The following is a 21336-nucleotide window of genomic DNA, read 5'->3' on the forward strand; positions in this document are numbered from 1 at the left end:
TAACAATCTTTGGAAAATAAAATTTTTAAAACTAAAACAGTTCGGCCAAGTAGCGAAGTAAGCATTCCAAAAATAACCCTTGTTCTTGTTTTGAAAATACTCTGAATTATTGTCACAGTTTATGCTGATTAAAAAAAAAAATAATGAAAAGCCATTTGAAGAACTTAAAGTGACCAGTGGCATAATTTCGTCAAAATCCTTGGGAAGGGGTGGGTGTGGGGCAAGCTTGGAGCCAATTATCCAAAATCAAGTAAAAATGACAGTAAAAACCAAAAAAGGCGATTTGGTGCCATAAAGGTACTATTTAGTTCTATAAAAGTAATATAAAGATACTTTATAGTACTATAAAGATAAAAATGTTCTAAAAAAACTGATATATTTCTGTTGATGCTTGAATTATGCAGGTTTATCTTACTTTTGAAAAAATTTTGAAAGAAACTAAACTTCCGCTTGGGGCAAACTGAGGTCGGGGGGGGGGGGGGCAAACCGAGGTCTGGGAGGGGTATTTTCCCCCTCCCCCCAAACTGCTCTGTAGTAAATTATGCCCCTGAAAGTGATAATTAGCATAAGGTGTAATATTTGAAATCTTACTTAAAGAGGAGAAGCAGGATAAAAAATATTAATTACGTAAAAAAACAGTGAGTTGCACAAGGAATATTGAAAAATTACTGGGAAATGCTAAAAAAATTGAAATTTCTTGTGGATTGCTCACACCAAGTCATAATGATTGTAATATATTGTAATAAATTATAACAAATATTTTTTGGCTTCACTTGATATAATACTTTTTAAGAAAGAAGTTTCTTACAGAAAAGCAAGGAGCCTTATTAAAATCTAAGACGGGCATAAATAAAGTCATATACTAATTGAAATTTGAACTGGCATAAATTGTAATGAATAAATAAATGAAACCTAAAAGCAACAAAAATTGTGGGAAATAATTGTGTCCAACATAAAGATAACAGATACTTATATAGATTATTAAATGAGTCTAAAAACAAAGCGAACTGAGTAGTGTTACATGATCAACGACAACAAAGATATATAAAATAACCAAGATCAAACAGTTCGTGGTAACGAATGTAAGTAAGGAGGGACCCGGCTCAATAGTAACCGAAACTCTAAAAACCGGAATTTTGATACCCATAGATACATCAATAGAATCAAATTTTTATGCTGATTTCAAATATATAAGTTTCATTAAGTTTAGTTTTATCCATCAAAAGTTACGTGCCTCTGAAAATTTGCCTTATTTTTGAAAAAAGGGGGAAACACCCCCAAACAGTCATAGAACTTTGATGAAAATCAAACTATCACATTCAACGTATCAGGAAACCTTACTGCGGAAGTTTCAAGCTCCTATCTGCAAAAATGCGGAATTTTGTATTTTTTGTCAGAAGAAAGATCACGGATGTGTGTTCATTTGTTTTTTGTTTTGTTCTTTTGTTTCCCTACGGGTGATCGTATGGATCCGGTAGTCCTAGAATATCGTAAGAGGGCTAATTTGAACGGAAATTAAAAGTTCTAGTGCCCTTTTCAAGTGACCAAAAAAATTAAAGGGCAACTTAGCCCCCTCCCATGCTCATTTTTTCCCAAAGTAACCCAATCAAAATTTTGAGATAGCCATCTTGTTCAGCATAGTCGAAAATTTATAAATGTGTCTTTGAGGATGACTTAATCCCCCACAGTTCCCGAGAGAAGGGCTGGAAGTTATGAACTTTGCCCATTGTTTACATATAGTATTGGTTAATGTGAAGTATCAAGACGTTTCATGGGGGATTTTTTTCTGAGGAGGGGTTGTCGGAGGAGGGGGTTACGGGGGAGGATCCTTTCATGGAGGATGTTTCCTTGGAGGAAGGGATGTTTCTGTGAAGGGGGCGCTTGATTTCCCAGCATTACTTAAAAAACGATCAGAAATTAAATAAAAAAACAATTTTTTTCAACTGAAAGTAAGGAGCAACATTAAAACTTAAAACAAACAGAAATTGTTCGCCCTTTTCGCTAAAGTTATTTTTAGTGCTTCCAAAAGAACTATCTATTCTAACTAACCGGCCTTTTTGATTCAGAGTTTTGTGATTCGAACAAAACTCGAACTTTAGCGTAAAGGGCAAGGTATCGACAAGGGGCCAACCTCCGTAATATACGTAATGCAACATACGAATATAGAAGTTCGCTGCTTAAGTTAATTCGTAAGTTACGTCAGAACAAAATTTCGAGAAAGCCATTTAGCCAAAACAAAGTAAAATTCATATGCAAATTTCGTTTTAATTATTCATGTACGGTGAGCCAAAATCAAAGCTGCATTAATTCAAAAACGTCCAGAAATTAAATAAAAAAAACTAAGTTTTTTTAACTGAAAGTAAGGAGCGACATTAAAACTTAAAACGAACAGAAATTATTCCGTATATGAAAGGGGCTGTCCCCTCCTCAATACCTCGCTCTTTATGCTAAAGTTTGAATCTGCCACACAACTTTATTTTTTAAAACAATAAAAAACTTTAGCGTAAAGAGCGAGGTATTGAGCAGGGGACAGCCCCTTTCACATACGGAATAATTTCTGTTCGTTTTAAGTTTCAATGTCGCTCCTTACTGTCAGTTATAAAAACTTGTTTTTTTTTTATTTAATTACTGAAAAGCACTATGAAAGTAGATTTACTGTTCAATATGTAGCCTAATAATATTTTTTCCTGGAAATATCAGAAATTTTGGATTTATTAGCTTTACAAAAGAGAAAAGTTTTCAATCAAGTTTTGTTTTCAGAAAAGTGCAAATGACGTTCAGGCTTTTAGAAGAATTAGCGAGTGTTGGTCCTGCTTCTATTTATGGAAATTTTTGTTCGTTTTAGGTTTTACTTGATACTTTATTGTAATTAAAGTGTTATGCGCGAGGGAATCTTCCATAGGCGAGAATTGTCCGGGGGAATGTTCCTTGGGGAAATTTTCCGCGGGGGGAGTCTCCCGGGTGGTATTTTCCACGGGGGTAATTTTTTCGCGAGGGGAGGGTGTATATTCCGGTTGGTATTATCCGAAAGGGTATTTCCCAAGGGGGTATTTTCCAGAGGGTATTTTCAGGGTGGGTATTTTCTTTGCGAGGGGCATTTCTGGGAGGGGGGAATAAACAGCTACACGTGGTTTTACACGTCCCTGAACATTCCTGGGAAGTTTCACCTTAATCTTGATACCCTTAGCCTTTTTGGACATACAAGGCCAAACATGGTTCCCTTTCCCAATAATAAAGCTATATAAACACAACGGAAAGTTGGGAAGTTAATCTCGTCCCCGGATATATAGTTATTGGACCTTTTTAGTATTTTGAACAAACGGATATTTTTGAAAAAAAAAATCTCAAAACTCTGATTGAAGGTCCTGATGGGCTGAGAAGAGCATCTAAAAAAAAGTGTGTGAGGGAGGTTGGTTGCCCTCCAGGATCCAAGCACAAGAATACTACTAGTACTTTCAATTTTGCATCGATTGTGGTTTCTCTGAGGTTTCTACAGCAAATCCTTTCATAAAATGTAGCCAGAAAAACAAAATATGTATATTGAAGATACAACGCTAAATTTTTAGGCAGTGCTACTCCAAGAAAGGGACAATGATATTCAACATACTTTGAAAAAGAATTTCAAATACAAATGCAAAATACTCATGCTTAAAAGTATTTAAATACATATTTCAAATACCCGGCCTAAAATGTAGTTTGGATTTAAATACCCAAATAAATTACTTGTAGAATTCAAAAACTGAAGATTAAATGTGACTAATACTGCTTCAGCGTTTATTGCTTCAGCGGTCGGCGTTATAAATTACTTGTAGAATCCAAAAATTGAAAATCAGATGTGACTAACATTTCAAAGATGAATTACTCAACTCGGCTGATCCCAAGTTCTGGGTCTCTACTACTGTGAACGAGGAAACATCAGCATTGTTCGGTTACAGTAAGCTTCCAGCAGCTAGAAGGCATTACTGATTTCTGTCAGTATTTCCTTCTTGACCTATAACAAGTAGTCTCATCTCCACCAGTAATGCCTCCATTGGCATGCTTTTCTCATTCCCGGGTATCTATCTTATATAGAAAGCTGTACGAATACCACTGGCAATGATGAACTCTCTGAAGGTGTCATTATTAAAGTATAGCAAAAAAAAGGCTTGGAAACATTTCTTTCTGCCAGCTAGGATTGCTTCCACAATAGCATTTGCATGTTCCAGATCACTGCAACGTTTCATATTATACATTTCAACGTTTCGTTCTATCAGGATAGGTAATTCTGTGCTTTAGAAACAATCCTTCTCACCTTGCAAAATGCCTAAAGCTTTTTCCAGAGGCTCAATGACCTTCATAAATTCAGCGAACATCTAAGATTCAGCGTTTTTGAGTTATCGCAGCACCTAAGTACTTTCAATTTCAGCACCTTTAGGTCACCACAGGCACTCATCACTTAATCTGCCTCTTGGATTGCCTCTTGAGTTGCATTCTATAAGGCCTGACATTTTTTAAATACCTCTTTACTAAGCTATTTGTATGGTTTACACGTGAGGGCCTTCTCGGCATCAGTGGTTGTGGATGCAGCAGCGTAAATAGTCATCGTTCAAGTCACTCTGACCATTATTACTGGCTAGGATCCTAGCCTATTACCTTAGAGACCTGCTGACTGCTTGAAGAGCACCTACTTTACCAGAATATTACTCAACAGTGACATTTTCCTCTTCTTCGGAGTCAATTTAATCAGACTGACCATACAAATCATCATTTTCAATACCCACTAGGGCTCCATATTCTTTGAAAGCCTTTACAAAGTTACTTCCATCGTCTGTTATAGTTTTAGATATATTGTATATGAGAGATCGTACTCTTGGTTTACACTGTTCGACTGAAATTGTAGATTCAGTGTAATAATGAGTCCCGATAAATCTGTGGCATACTACAGTTGCAAAACCTCTTGAAAGATCTGCCTCAAACCAGTGAGCTGTAAACCAAGATAGCTCTTGTTGTTTGCATTCCAAATATCAGCTATAGAAGGAAATACAACTTTTTGAACTCGTCAGGCAGACTTTGCTTCATATTTTCTAATATGGAATCTATTCTTAATATGAACATGTTCTGCGCCGTATTTGTTTTATATGGGGCCAGACATGCTATCAGATATCTGCCCATCCCCCTAAAAATTGACTAGTTATGCTACTGATCAGGAGTAAACCTTGCACTGGTTTTCTTTAGACAAACAGCTGATACATGGAATGAAAACCGCAAGAGCTCCCATACTGTCACAGCTCACTGGTTCGAAGCAGATCTTCATATAGGTGTAGCAACCATGGCCTGCCTCATATTTGTTGGGACTAATGATTACACTGCATTTGCTTTTCAGCTGATTTGTGTAAGCAAAACGTACTCTCTCTCTCTCCAGTAACACTTCTCCTTATATCATTGGTGGAAATGCAAAACTTGTTGAATATGGAACGCACACTGATAATCAATTTGGCTGAAAACCATGTAAATTCCAATCTGTCCCAATCTAGTCAACAGAAATTTGAAGTTGTTAGCTATTTCGATAGTAGTCCAACTATCCTGCCTTCAAGCGTGTATTAGCAACCACAACTAACAACAACAAAAAATACAGAGTAACAGTGCTTCCAAACTATCTGTTTTGTGAAAAGAAATGGGACGGAAAACTAAAAACAAGAAAGGAAGTCCCGAACTTCCACTTGATACTATACTTGAGCAAACTAATCAGTTATTTTAATCAATAGAGCCTTAGCTAGAAAATTTACCTTTTTTTCTGTTCTTAACTACAATACAAAAAAGATATTTATCCCTTATTGTCTCCTTTTCTAGAATTTTTCCTGAAAATCCATCCACACTACAGTTTCCATCCCATTTATCGATTTAAAATGGAAGAACAGGATAGAAGAAAGAACTTGAACTTTCAGTTTTCCATCCTATTTTTCTACAAAGTGGATAGTCTTGATCCACTGTAAACTTAGTTGTACTTGCACATATTCTAAACTAAGAAATCATCTCAACTTGTTTCAGAAGTCTTATTTTTGCTAAGGGTGCTGAGTAAAAAAAAAAAAGAAAAAAGGTAAAAACACTTTTTACATTTTTACCAAAAAGGCTTTTTACCAAAAAGGTAAAAAGCTAAAAAGATCTTCCTTTGAATATTAAGTGACACAAATTTGTCGATTAAAATCCATCCGAAGGACCATTGAAAAAGTAAAGTAAAGGTGCAGATTAGCTTCCCTGTAGCGTAGAAGCAGAAGCAGTGACAGTAGAGCCAAAGATGCACAATAAGAAACAATTTGTTTACATCTTACCTCACTGGAGCGTATCTGTGCAATTTTACAGCCAAAATGACTGTATAATATACAGTAAAACACCAAGGTGTTTTTGCCAGAAGGCACTAATCCGCATATTTACTTTGAACTAGTTAAACTGTTTCGATAGTTCCATAGGAATGATAAAATTGTAGTCTCCTCAGGTATTGACTGAATTACCCTACTAAGGTCTACCTTCATTGGCAAGAGAAAATTGCCGGTAGATCGAAGGCTCCCACAGAGCTGTTTGTTTTGGCGGATGCTAAAACAAGCTTTAGTATGTCCTTCATGATTTTTTTTTACTTCAAATAAACTTCCCTTCAAGAAATGTCACCAAAACAACCGTTTTCATTTTGTTTGAATTTTGTCGTTTTGAAAATCGTAGAATTTTGAAATTACTTGGATCAAACCTTTGCCAATTATTGACATCTAATACAGACAATAAAGAACCTCGAACAATATATTTGACAAAAATGTATCTATTTTGAAATTATTTTGTATTTCAAATACTGGAAAAGGTATTTAAATACGTATTTTAAATGCACAGAAAAAACGTAGTTAAATATCTGTATTTTTGAATAGCTTAAAGTAGTTGAATATGTATTTCAAATACATGTATTTAAATACTTGAACATCACTGCCTATGGTGACTGATATTGTTAATTTTTTGGCTGATTTTGCCACATTCTTCGAATGTATAATACCAATAAGTGTAAAAGATATTATTTTATCTTTTATGCTTAGAATAAAGAACACGTGCAGTATTACTGATGAATGTGTTAATTTGTTAAAGGAGTCGTCAAAGGCATGATATGGGACTTGGCTTGATCTTGTTAATTAACTTTTAAATGTCATCAAATTATGATCTGTTATGTAGCTTATTGAAGTAAACCCTATCCCTGTCGATTATTCCCTCTAAAGTTCAAAAAGGCTAAAAAGGAGAGAGTCGTCAAGCAACTTGACTTATAGATTTTGCTTCACAGGATTTACAAGGTGTGATGCTCATCAATTACGACAGATACCAAATGTATAGCTATGGATTTCTAAAATTCTTCTGCTTAGGCATAATGTTTAAGTTTAAAACTTCAAAATTTTTTAGGTGAGTGGAACATTTGAAATGGCCGACCGAAGAATGTCTTTTCTATTCTATATCTGTACAAAAATTGCATGACAAAACTGTTATTACCCGTAAATGTAGAATTGCAAGCTCCATCAGATCGGAGGAACTAAATAACAGATAATGTGTTTTTGACGTCTGTTTCAATTGGCATTTAGACAAAATAGTTTCTTAGACCACACTGTTTTACATTTACGAAAAATTAAGAGCTAAAACGATTTTAATTTCAATAAAGCAGCGACAAAGAATGAAATAAAAAAACAACACATTAATTAATAAGAAAATCTGAATATTTCGATATCAAGTATGGAAGCGTGTATCAACGGTAAAAAAGGAGAGAAAATTAAATTAAATGCAACATAAAAAACAAAATACAAAAACAAACAAACAAAAAAAAAAAATAAATAAAAACTCACATCTTAATAAACTCCAAAATGCTGCAATCACTATAAAACCCCGAGTAATCACGCAGAAATGACAAACGATTGTGTCTGGTACATCAAATTGTGTTTCATATAATTTTAGATTGGCAATGAGATATCTTATAGTGATTAGACTATTTTTGAGTTTATTAAGATATCTCATTGCCAATCTGAAATTACATGAAACACAGTTTGATGTACCAGACACAGTCGTTTATCATTTCTGTGTGATTACTCAGGCTTTTATGGTGATTGCAGTATTTTGGAGTTTATTAAGATGTGAGTTTTTATTTATTTTGTTTGTTTTTGAATTTTGACAATGACACTATACACAACACTTGCATGGATCTACTATTAAAATGCTCTAACTATCAATAACTCATGATCCTCTATTAAGAGGCTTGTCGCCAAAGAAAAAAAAAAAAAAAAATTAGGAATAAATAGTTAAAATTACTTACTATTAGTTCTCCACATAGGCAACACGACGTGATATTCAACCATAGATATAACCGCCGCAATGATTACTGCTGCTAAACTTGCTTTTGTAATATAGTAGAAGTACGGGGTCAAAAATGCCACAGAAAGTACGAGGAGAGTTCCTGAAATTTCCGTTACAGGTTAGTTTGGCCAGTTTGGCCAGAGACAGGCAGTTGAATCTTTCACAACAGTTAAAATAAAGCGAAAATACTTTTTTTTCTAAGTTTAAACAATATGTCACCTAAACCGTGGTGTTTTAGGCAAATGATACTTTTCGATACGTATAATGTGTAGAGACTAATACCCGTGCCACATTATAGTCACACTTGTCGATAAAATCAAATTTACACACGACTATAGCGCCAATTAATTTTGCCGTTCGTAATTTCTCGAGTTGAACATTGTTCAACTTTTAAACATAAATTTCTTGACTGACAAATCAGAGTCAAGGTTTAAGGCGTAATTTTTAAAACTAGAAGAGATGGAAACTTACAGCAGCAGTTTTTCTATCTGGGAGAGGGATCTGACAAAAGTAAAGAAGACTTATTATTAGTAAAGAACAGTTGGACACAAAATACTGTTGGTGTAAACTCTTAAAACTAATTTCATGCAATTTCAATTTTTTGCTTTTTAAATAGCCTACAAGTGTGACGCTAAAATCAAGAAAATTGCCTTGTCATTCATGATATTTGATTTTCCTTATCGATAGATGTTACTATGATCTGGCACGGGCATAATTCTTGGTTAAAATCTAAGAAAAATAGAAGGACACTCAAATTTATTTATCCATCAAAATCATTCTTGGACGTACATAAACGCCATAAAAGGCCACTCCCTGTGTCCTATTTTCCAGGTTCAGTTAAACAAAATGTCAAAATTATGGGTAATTAAATATTACCTTCGTAATGTTTTCATGTAAGTTGGTACTTTTTTCCTAGAGGTAACACTTTTCTAAACGAAATTTTATTTTCTTCCAGGGAACCACTTCAATTTTATCACACAAATTAAGTTTTGTCTTTTAATTTTATGAGTTAATTCTGATTTATGAAAAAATTCTTAGCACAACTCTGATATGGAGTATCGATAAAGCTATTCTGAAAAAATCTGAAAAATTATAAGAAAGGGGTAATACATAAACACTATCCTCAAGAAAACTTTTAAATTTAGTAGCAAAGCAATACATAAGAACTTATGAAAATTTAATTTACCTGTAACAGCACCACTGATTGGTGTCTTAACACCACTAGCTGCATTAACAGCGGTCCTGGCGAAGGATCCAGTTACTGGATATGAAGATATGAAAGATCCTGCTATATTACTGACCCCTACTGCAATCATTTCTTGTGAGACGTCCAATCTTTTCCCTTTTGCTAAAAAAAAGTCCAATAAGGATTAAAAAATGATGAAAATTTCATGTCTCTGTTGCTTATCGTTTTTTTTTTTTATTTGATCCAGAAAAAAGAAAGAGAGAGAGAGAGAGAGAGAGAGAGAGAGAGAGAGAGAGAGAGCGGGAGAGAGAGAGAGAGAGAGAGAGAGAGAGAGAGAGACAGACAGACAGACAGACAGACAGACAGACAGACAGACAGACAGACAGACAGACAGACAGACAGACAGACTGAGAGAGACAGAAAGAGAGAGAGAGAAACAGATAGAGAGGCGGAGAGAGAGAGAGAGAGAGAGAGAGAGAGAGAGAGAGAGGGAAGGAGGGAGAAATAGCGAGAGCGAGAGAAAAGTCATCCAGTCAAAAAAGTACATGAAAAAGAATCCTAAAGAAGCAATCCAAATAAAGAAGAAAAATTTAAAACTAAAAATTAGCCAAGGTGGAGGTAGTTAAAATAGCAGAGGTGAGCATTTACTTTATTTTCTTTTTAAAACCAGTCTCAATTAAAACAAATCAGTAAGCTCTGTTACTGAGAGTTGGGTTTAGTGTAGTGAGCATTTATTTTATTTTCTTTTTAAAAGTGGGCTCAATTAAAACAAGCCAGTAAATTCTGTTACTGCTACTAGATTTGGGTTTAGTTCTCACCTACACAGCATGTGATCTTGCCTATTTAGCCTTGCAGAGAATAAGTGTTACAGCTATCAAAATCTATTCCCGTTTCACAGTTTTAACTCCAAATGATTTTTTAGTTTTCTCCCACCAGTCACGGTAGACATTGACAATGTCTCATCTTATCAAAGAGTGTTGTCTACGGAGAGTTCTTGTCTAGCTTAAACATCTACACATAAAGATGGGATTTAAGTAATCTACTTAGAGGTGTTGTGGATGGTAGCCCAAATCTTAAAAAATAAAAATCATAAAACATATTTAAAACATATTTGGTAAGACTGGGTCAGTTAAAGGGTTAAAGTTCGTCTCCTGTAATTATCCACTGGAACTCAGAAAAAAAAGGAAAATGAATACCTACCAAACGCTTTTGCTATGGCTACTGATTCCAAAATTGCTATAGCTGGAATAATTATAAGACTGAAGCTTGTCTCTTGTAACAGTCCACCAAAACTCAGTATCAATTCGTTAGTTGTCTCGTTTACAATCTGGAATGGGGGAGGAGAAAAGGGAGGAAGTCCAGCTGTAATATTTCCAACTAGTTTGAATTGGTCTGGGTCTCCTATTCCGGCAGCAATGCCTGCACACACAAACACAATGATTGCATTGCGAGCTACGCCTATGAACCACATAAATTTATTCAAAATGGCATATATGGTACCCTCTTTCGTTAACTTAATTGTTCCAATATACTAAAATAGAAAAAATAGCTATTAATTTTTATTAATAAACTCAGCAGATAAATTGTGGATAGCCTAAAGCACATAGAAACATACAATTTTCTCGTATATAATCTTGTGACTTAAAAAACGTATTGTTTATTCGGCTGGCATAAAATTCCGCACAGGAGAACCAATCGTATGGAATAGAACTTTTCGCTAGTTTACCAGCCGAAAATGTCTCATAGTTCTAAAATCAAAAACTTTAAAAGATATAGTTTTTTGTTTCTTCAAATATAAGAAGTTTGAAATTGGCTCAAGAATATACGTCAGACGCGTAAACCATTGAAATTAAAGCAGACTCTTAACCATGGAGCTGTAGGAAAGTAATCACAATTTTTCCTTTTTACTAAAGATAGTAAAGTGATTAATGTCATCTTTGAAAACTGAAAGCAAGCAGAAATTATTTTCCATAACAGAGTTTTCTTGACAAGTTTTTGTATGGACTACATGTGTTTGCAACTTTTTATTTGTGTTCCTAATAACTAAGGCCTATTTGTCTCGGAAATCATATCCTCCTAATGCCGAGAATCACCATCAATACTTGTAATTATATTTATTTTATCTAGAATTTGTATAAAAAATTCTTTTTACACTTTGTGCAATATTGGCCAAAAATTAAATATATACTTCACAAACAGAAAGAACTATTATCTTAATTCTCCTCCTAACCTTTTGGCAGCGTCAAGAGAGCAGGCAATATTCTCCTCCAGATCCCTCAGCCTTCAGCACCTGTGGATGTATCTTCAAATCTTACTCCTGCCATGCTTAGAAACTGATGTAGATTATCAGACCATCTCATTATTTGACAACCACGTGGTCAATTTGAATTCGGAGGATATCCATCCGTAACATCTCAGCATGCGCTGCGCTACTTGCAAGCAAAATAGAATCTGATTTGTACAGATCAGGAGGTTGTCGCTGCTGGTAAAATCATACCAGCAAAGTCCTGCTACCTTTCTAAGTCCTTTGGTTTTAGTCGTACCCATCTTCTTCAAAGTCGTAGTGGCTGTTGGACAAGTATCTTAGCAAAGTTGCTGACGACAGGGTGACGCTAGATTTTTTTGAGTCTCGCTAGGTCGAAAGATGCCATTGCGATTCAACTCCTGACTTTGCTCTCAACTGAAACATCGCATGACAGAATGGAGCCGTGTGAAGTCATTCACATGGCTGGCTATAATGCATGTTAAGTCATTCACGACTGCTACTTGGTTTTGTCATACGTTTTCTGGAGTAGGTGGTGGATAAATTTGCTGCGGATAAATAAACATGATTTTGTTTTGTACCAGCCGATACTGAGGCCGACTTTTCTAGCTTCTTCTACCATTACTGTCAGCGTTGCAACAAGTTCTTTGAGTGTGTTCGTCATGAGTGCCCAGTGTTTGGCAAAGTCAGTGTCGCTCAAAGTTCTGTCAACAGACTTCAGACCGAAAAAGTCATCCTCATCATCACAATCACAACCGCCGTCAAGTAATTCAGGAGTTGCAACACGTCCCTGGTGTTCTCCTGTACTAATTTTGAATTTCTGGCTCCGCTTGCGTTAAATTTTGTCGCTTGGACACATTTTGTCGCTTGTTCATGCAGTTTCTCAAAGAGAGTAATTCTGTCGCAGACCAATTGTTCCGAGTATGAGCCACAATGACTTCCTATTTTCCTATTTTTAGCAGCAAAAAGAAAGAACAAATTATAAAATTACAACATCATAAAACGAGTCAACAATTTGGTATCTCGAAATTCCATCTAGGTAAAATGCACAAACTTAAAACAAGTATTGATGGGTGAAATATTCTTGAAATACCCAAGAGACTAAATTCAAATATAAAATAACCAATCAAATTCTAAAAAAGATTAGTGATATAAAATGATTTTTAAAAAGTGTGGTAAAAAACGAACCGAAAAACATTTTGTAGTTTGGATTTAAAGATGTAATCCTTCATTTTTTCCCCTTTATCAAGCCAAGTTCAATACAAACCAATATTTGAATGTTTTGACAGACTTTCCTACGGATTTCTGATGTCAGCAGAAACCTCCAGTCAGCGCAGTCACCAGACTGACTTCAGGCTACAATGATAATTACCACCGACGAGTTTTTGTCACATACTTAATTTGGGCCTTTTTATGCAACCATTTCATTGGAATTTATGAAGAAAATGCCAAATGGAACATACAATATCGAATTCACTTCTCCGGTGCTGTGCTGATAAAAAGTTTTCTTGCCTCTGCAATGATTAATTAACTGTCTATAACATCTACAAAACGCAAAATGGAAGTGCAGACAAAACATTCATTATTTAGTTTAGAATTTCCTTATGCAGTAAGGTATAAGGTAAAGCAATATAATACGAGAAATAGTTATTTACCCTAAGGATTAAATAGAAAAGGAAACGGACTATCAAGACAAAGAAATTGGCTGCAGCTTTGTACTAAAAATACATTACAGTACACTACATTAAAAAAAAAGTCCTAACACCGTTAATTTCAATCTCTGTCCAGTCACTGTCTGTTCTGTCCAGTGTCAACTGGCAGGGTAGTCCGTGGTATACACTGCAATATTATAAAGCAGGATAAGGATTCTTTAGAGTCACTGAGCGTGTATAGGGCTTTGACGATTGTTAGCGTTTCAGTTTCCGGGTCCCTTTTTTCGCAGAAATATGTAGCAATTATGTTGTTACCAAATTTTGCTGTTGCATTGACCAAATCCTGAGCCTCGTATTTCCAAGTAGAGATCAATCCTTTGTGTTGCCATATTTTTGTCGGCCAAGATTGGATGAACCGAAATCAGTAGAGGTTGCTAAAATTTTACCCCAACAAGGGGATCGATCCTCCTGGACACACGAATCGCCAACCATGGCACAAGAAGAATCTACCGAGGAGCAATACGAGGTTTTAGAAAGAGGCTCTATTGCTAGTCACGGTTCTGAGGATGAAGACCCGCTTGCTGCTTAGGACTGGCAGGTGGTGGGGGACTCACTCCTCTCTTTTGATGGATTTTGATGGGCCGGACCGGTTTCCAGCCGAAACCGGTCCGGCCGTGCGGCTTGAGAATCTTTTTTGTGAGTCCATCCCTAATAGTAGTGGTAATAATAATGATGACCAATAATAACCAAAAAACGAATTAAATTTAGACAAGCTGGTTGAATACCATTTAATATATTTTCCTACAGCCATACAGATTTTTGTAAACATTTGAGCATTTCTGCTGGAGCAATGAAGGTCTCAGTATAATGATAGTGAGTAGTAATAAATAATGGATGATAAGACACATAATATAGATCATTATAACAAAGGTAATGATATCCCACTAATATTGAAAACTTGTGTAACAAAACAAAGGGACTGTTAGATTTCAAATAAGTTCTAACTGAAAAAGCCAACCATAATTCTAATTTTTTCACAGTTTAGATTATGGTTTTGCAGTTGAGGCTGTTGCTACACAGCCCACTTTAACATTATACTGAAATATACAATAAAAAACAAGCAGCGGAAGTTTTGGTACAGTTCGTACTGTAGAATTTTAATGGCCCTACAACCTCTAATGAGGTCTGGCTTAGATACCCTATTTGTTCTGTTAGACAAAAATACACAGCATTAATTTATTTGAAGAGGTCTCTACATAGAACTATAGAAAACATTGAAAATTATAGGAAATAAAATATTGCATTTACAAAACAGGCGTGTTGGTATAGCTTGATACAAAAAGTCATCTCATTTATAATTGCAAAAAAATTGCTGGACCATTGATTATCTGCCTCCTTATGTTTATTAAAACACTTTATGATACTTTTATTGCTGGATTTTTTAAGTTGTTATTTAAAAAACAAGTTTTTCCAAATGAAAGTAAAGAGTAACATCAAAACTTTACTCCAACAGAAATTATTCCCTGTGTGAGGGGGTCACCTCCTCCTCAATCCGCGACTCTTTACACTAAAGCGTTATAGTGCTATTTTGAAAACATTTATGAGTGCTCTTGTTCTTGCACAATTGTTCTTATAGCACTGGGGGACAAAAAGTTAAAATTTTATCGCAATGAGAGGGTGAGGAGGGAACTTTGCTATTGTATAACAGTTAGTTTTTATTGGATAAGTGGTCTATAGTATCAGTTCATTTTATTGACTGCATTAAAGATTCGGGGCTTGCAACCCTCCACCTGATACCCATTGCAACGAATAACCCAGCAACTGCCTCGGATGACCAATCTTCTTTTCTTCCATCCCCACCCTTGCTTACCCCAGGACTGAGAAATGACCGGCGTTTGAATCTCCTTGACAAAGGTGGCCTCCATATTGCCACTTGGAATGTACTGACATTGAATTGTCCCGGAGCTAAGACGCTTCAGGTGATGGAACTAAAGCGTTTCCGGATCTCTATTACTGGGGTAACACAAACCCAACTAGTCGGGAATGGGAATGATTCCAGAAGTGAGGGATACCCCCTACTCTGGTCTAGCCAGACAACCACCAGAAGAAATAGTGTCGAATTAGTTCTTGATGGAAAGTCCAAGAAGTGTCTCCTGTCATTCACTCCCGTATCGGATAGAATTGCCAATGCTCGACTCAGTCACAAACAAGGAGAAATGACGGTCATTGTTTGTTACGCCCCTACAAACAAAGCCGACGCCGAAACAAAAGACGCTTTCTACTCTGTCCTGGCAACTGAACTGGCTAAGATATCCCCACACGATATTATAATCCTTCTGGGTGACCTTAATTCAACTGTGAGCGACAATCATGACTTATGGTGGCAAGTCATAGGACCAGTTGCACCAAATTTTCTAAATGAAAATGGGCTAAGGCTCCTACTACTCTGCAGTATGCGCAACCTTGTGATTACAAACACCCTGTTCGCAAAGAAGCACATCAACAAATGTACGTGGTGCAGCAACGATGGTCGTACCAAAAAATTGATTGACTACATCATTGTCTCACAGAAATGGAGGTGATCGATTAGGAACTGCCGTACGTACAGGGTGGCTGAGATTGGTTGCACAGACCATCACCTCATCGTCGCTAACGTGCGATTAAGGCTTAAAGCTCAACCCCCAGAACCAAGACCAGTCAAGATCGATGTCTCTCCCCTCTGCGAGCAGGAGATATGGTCCAAATGCGCCATTGATATTTCAAACCACTTTGACGCGCTACTGCCATTTGAAAGTTGTAAGGACGCTTTCTTTCAAAAAGAATGTTCTGGAGTCAGCGAGAGTAAATATTGGACTAAAAAAGCGTGCTAATAAAGTATGGATCCAGTCAGATATGCTTGACGTCATAGAGCAGAGGCGCAAGGCAAGGTTACAGAGTGACATGCCGACTTATAGAAGCCTAAATGGTGTCCACAACAAACTGATACAGTGTGACAAGAAACTGTTTGTGGAAAGGGAGGCAAATGAACTGTAGGGTTCAGCCAACAAAAGTGACGTTGGCAGTCTGTACAAGCACCTCCGTGATCTTACAGGCAACAAAGCACCCTCGGTTGCATCTGTTATCTCCGTTGACGGCCAGCCACTTATTGACGAAGCTGCACAGGTCAGCCGACTGAAAGACCACTTCTCAGGCCTCCTCAATGCCGAAACTGTAGCGGAGGCAGACCAAGAACTCACCAGCCTAGCCGCCAACACTCAGGAACTGCTTACAAATGACTCAGAAACTCCTTTCACGCCTAAAAAAATCCACTCAGCAGTAAAATGCTTGAAGAACAACAAAGCGGCAAGCATATGCGAGATATTCACTGAGCTCTTGCGATATGCTGGTCAAGCTATGCCACTTTGGCTCCAGATTCCGTTCTCTGTTGTGTGGTGTACTGAATGTATTCCGAAGGACTGGTGAGCGGGCATAATCCTGCCCCTCTGGAAGAAAAGGGGGAGCAAAAGAATCTGTTCTAACTAAAGAGGCATAACGCTTCTTTCAGTGTCTGGAAAGCTCTTTGCTATGACCCTGCTGGATAGATGTACGAATATCCTCCAAAGAAAGAGGAGAGTCCAGCAGGCTGGGTTTATGCCGGGAGGTCTAATGTAGAACAGATATTTACTATGCGCCAGCTAATGGAGAAGACAAATGAATTCGGGAGGAAAGCATACCTAGCCTTTGTTGACTTCAGAGCTGAGTTTGACTCGGTGGATTGCAACTCGCTCTGGCTGATACTTCAATCTAGTGGGATCTCTGACAAATACTACAAGCTGTTTGAGAAGCTCTACGAAGAGACGGAGAGCTGCATTCAAGTCAACAGAAAACGGAGCACTACATTCGGCATCAAAACCGGTGTCTGACAAGGGTTTGCACCGCCCCAGAACTTTTCAACTGCATCTTCAAATATGTCATGACACGAACTACAAATCGTCTGCCCTTCGGTATTCGGTTTGGGGATCGGGTTCTGACGGATGCAAACTTTGCAGATGATCTTGCTCTCGTTGCCGACTCACAGGGCTTGAGCCCCCAAGCCCTGTCCTACAAAATGAGAACATAACTATCTGCAGAGTTCCTGTTGAAATTGTAAGAAACTTCACTTATCTTGGCCCCATGCTGTCCAGTGATAGCTACATATATGAGGAGGTAGGAATTCGGGAGGAAAGCCTACCTAGCCTTTGTTGAATTCAGGGATGCGTTTGGCTGCGTGAATCAAAACTCGCTCTGGCTGATACTGCGATCTAGTGGGATGTCTAACAAATACTGCAAGCTGTTTGAGAAGCTCTACGAAGAGACGAGAGCTGCATTCAAGTCAACAGAAAACGGAGCTCGACATTCGGTATCAAAACCGGTGTCCGACAAGGGTGTGCCGCCACCCCAGAACTTTTCAACTGCATCATAGAATATGTCATGACACGAACTACAAATAGTCTGCCCTTTGGTCTGTGGTTTTGGGATCGGGTTCTGACGGATGCCAACTTTGCAGATGATCTTGCTCTCGTTGCCGACTCAATTGACCGATTGACTAACGCGCTGGAAGTCCTACTGGAAGAGGCAGCAAAATTGGGGCTTAAAATCAATTGGCTCAAAACTAAGATAATGGCAATTCAGCCCCCAAGCCCTGTTCCGCCCTCTGAGAGCATAACTGTCTGCAGAGTTCCTGCTAAAATTGTAGAAACTTCACTTATCTTGGCTCCGTGCTGTCCAGTGATACCTCCATACATGAGGAGGTACGCAGTCGAATGTCAAAAGCCTCGTCTATCCTCGGAAGGCTCAACGCTCTCTGGAGAACGCCGCATATATCGTAGAACACAAAGATGCAAATTTATAACGCGTCCGTAAGCTCTGTCCTGTTCTATGCAGCAGAAACATGGCCCCTTAAGTTGACAACCCTCAATATGATAGACGTCTGTCAGACAAAACAGCTCTGTCGGATTGAAGAACTTCGGTGGGATGATTTTGTGAGCAACGCAAGGTTACTTACGCTAACCTTCCGAGTGCTGTTCTCCATCCAGATAGTATAGCGCACTCTAAGGTGGTTTGGACACCTCCTGCGTATGTCAACGATAACTCTAGCCAGAATAATATATGATTTCGACCCAAAAGCTCATGGCTGGTCCCACCCGAGAGCCAGACCCCGGACCAGGTGGAAGTATAGTCTCAATTCCTGGAGATGGCCAACACTGCTGTCGAAGAGGCCCCAATCTTAGCACCAAACCGGTCAGCCTAGAGGAACAGAGTCGCGACGCTCTCTATGCCGCCCCCAACGTGGCAGGATCCCTAAGTCAAAGTCAGGTCAAGCTCTTTGGATATAGCTTGTTGCTATGAAATATTTGATTCTAAGACTTTCTAGAATGGAGAGAGGCTTCTACTCCCTTTTCCAACATCTGTTATAACATTATTTTAAGTGAATCACTCCAAATATTTATTTGGAGGGGGGGGTCTGTTATATTAACAATAGCATATAGGGTCTTCCTTTCCTTGGTTTTCAAGCGAAGTTCTTCAAGTAAGCTTTTTTCTTATAGGAATGTCTGCCATCGAATCAGTCCGGGAGTTAGAGCCCCATGTTTAGTAAGAAGACATAAGAAAACGAATATTATAAGAAAAAGGAAAAATATTCCCATGTAAACTTTGGTAAAAAAGCTACTGGCAGCGTTTGCCCACGATCTCCTGGAATCCTCAGCTACACTCCCCCCAACCAACACAAAAATACACTGGAACTTCTCAGCAATAGCTGATTCACATTTTACATCACTGTATACTATTTTATTAAGCCACAAATGAAGCAACTTAGTAAATTGAAGGTTTGAAACAAATGTGTACATAAACGTTCAATTTTTATGGATTACGTTTATTCTTAAAAACGAGTTCACCACCTTACGAAATCATTTCATCAAAAACTGGAAAGGCTAAACATATAATTCTTTGATAATTTTAAATCGATTTGTTTTCTTAGAATTATCAGTTGATAGCTCTTTTACCCTCTTTGACACAAAATTGTCGTTTTTTTACCACATAATGGCAGATAACGCCACTTTGCTGTGGCACTGTCTTCTATGCTAATGATAAAGGGCAATGAAACTTATAACTACCGTTTGGACGAGACTTTTCCTGTTTTTTTAGGACCATTGTTTGGTTACTATCACCCTTGGAAAATAACACGTCGCTGTGATCGTTCTTCTGAGAAAAATAACAAAATTTTGGGTTTGTAAATAGGGAATGAAATGTATACTGTAAAGGTCTCTAATATCATCGGATTTAATCGTGCAATTTTTTTCAAAATCACTTGCTTTTGTGGGGCTGCTTTGCCCCTTTTTCTTAGGTTCTTAATTTTGATGGTAACCTTAAATTTAATAAATTTTACGTAGTTAGAATCACCATGCAAATCCAATTCTTTTGATGTGTATATTGTTATAGAACTTTCTTTTAGAGTTTGATCTATATTTTGCGTAAGTTAATTTTTATTTAAAGTTAGTTAAAAAAAACTGTTTTTTTTTTTATTGACATCCCAGTGTTATGTTTTGTTCCTATTGTGGTAGTTGAAGAAAATATATTGCAAAACGGCTGAAAGGTGGAACTGAGTTTTGTTTATCTTTTTTTAGATATATTCCAGAAAGTGATAATATATATGATGTAAGGTAGGTCAACAGTTTTGTAAGGACTGGACAGGTGGAAACAATTGAGGAGGAAATTTTTGGAGATAATTGAAGCACAGGAGGGGGATATTCGGCAAGATATGCGTTGGATCGAAAGACTATGAACATGGCAGATATAAATGCCAATAGGGAGACTCGGGCAAGAGATACAATTTCGGAATTACAGATGTACCAAAGAATATTAGCCTATATTTTTGATCAATGAAAATAATCATCTTGGTTTTGATGATTATGACCACAATCATTCTGATTGTTAAAGAGAACTTGCAATTCTTATGAATTTAATTTTTGACTCTATCAATTTTGATCAATGACTCGAAAAATAATTTGAAACCATGACCAATTTTTGTGCACTTATTTTAGGTTATTCCATTAAAGCAGATGAAAATTTCAAAGACTAACCTTCATTCCAAAGAGACAAATAAGAGATACGATTCCCATTACTGTGTCCGGAACCTGGAGTTCACCTACGTGGCGAAAAAACTCAATCAAAGTGTTGAAAAAGCCTTCTGCTTCTACCGTGAAGCCAAACAAACTGCCTAACTGTGTTGATGAAATTGTCAGTGCAGCTGCAGATGTAAATCCATCAATGACTGTTGGTGAAATGAAATCAAGCAAAAAACCTGGGAAATTTTAAGTGCGATTAGCAATATTGAGCACAAATGAAGTAAAAAAAAAGCTTTATGGTCTGAACTAATGAGTTAGATACGATGACATGTTTAAAATCGCAAAAACGTAATATATCATAAGGTTTATAATATTTTGGAAAGAATGCTCAGTAAGAGAAAGGCTGAACGAGAAACGTTGAGTGGGAGAGGCGGGGGGAGAGAGTGAAGCGGGGAGAGGAAGTGAGAGAAAAAAACAGAATGAGAGAGAAATTACGATAACTGAGACAATTAAGATGCATATACCAATAAGCTATTGAGTTTCTATGGATAAGACACAAAAATCGTGCAAACAAAAATGTGCGGGTAAGTGGAACCCCTTTTAAGTGAAACTTGTTCAACCAAACCCATTAACCGAACCCTTGTTCAGCTGAACTCCTGTTTAATACAACCACCGTTTAATACAAACCCCATTCAACTCAAACCCAATTCAACTCAAACCTGTCAATCCCCATCAAATTCCTCCCATGTAAATTGATCCCCTCAACCCAGCCCCGTTTAAAGCACCTCCATTTAACTCAACCCTTAT

At 37.2% G+C, this 21336-nt stretch overlaps 1 protein-coding gene across 12 annotated transcripts in view; it reads right to left on the reverse strand.

The window, feature by feature from the left end:
• Positions 1-21336, reverse strand: part of LOC148953428 (sodium-independent sulfate anion transporter-like) — a 210117-nt gene that overhangs the window by 50644 nt on the left and 138137 nt on the right. For all 12 annotated transcript variants that reach the window (XM_089087674.1, XM_089087670.1, XM_089087672.1 and 9 more), the window contains 4 exons: positions 20545-20765; positions 10733-11063; positions 9533-9694; positions 8306-8446 (listed from right to left, as the gene is read on the reverse strand). In XM_089087674.1, the coding sequence (XP_088943800.1) occupies positions 8306-8446; positions 9533-9694; positions 10733-11063; positions 20545-20765 (855 nt within the window). The remainder of the gene's footprint in view (positions 1-8305; positions 8447-9532; positions 9695-10732; positions 11064-20544; positions 20766-21336) is intronic.

This window comes from Artemia sp. Qi Xiang Cuo, chromosome 4 (assembly GCF_049724085.1).
Source record: "Artemia sp. Qi Xiang Cuo chromosome 4, ASM4972408v1, whole genome shotgun sequence".
Taxonomy (NCBI): Eukaryota; Metazoa; Arthropoda; class Branchiopoda; order Anostraca; family Artemiidae; genus Artemia; species Artemia sp. Qi Xiang Cuo.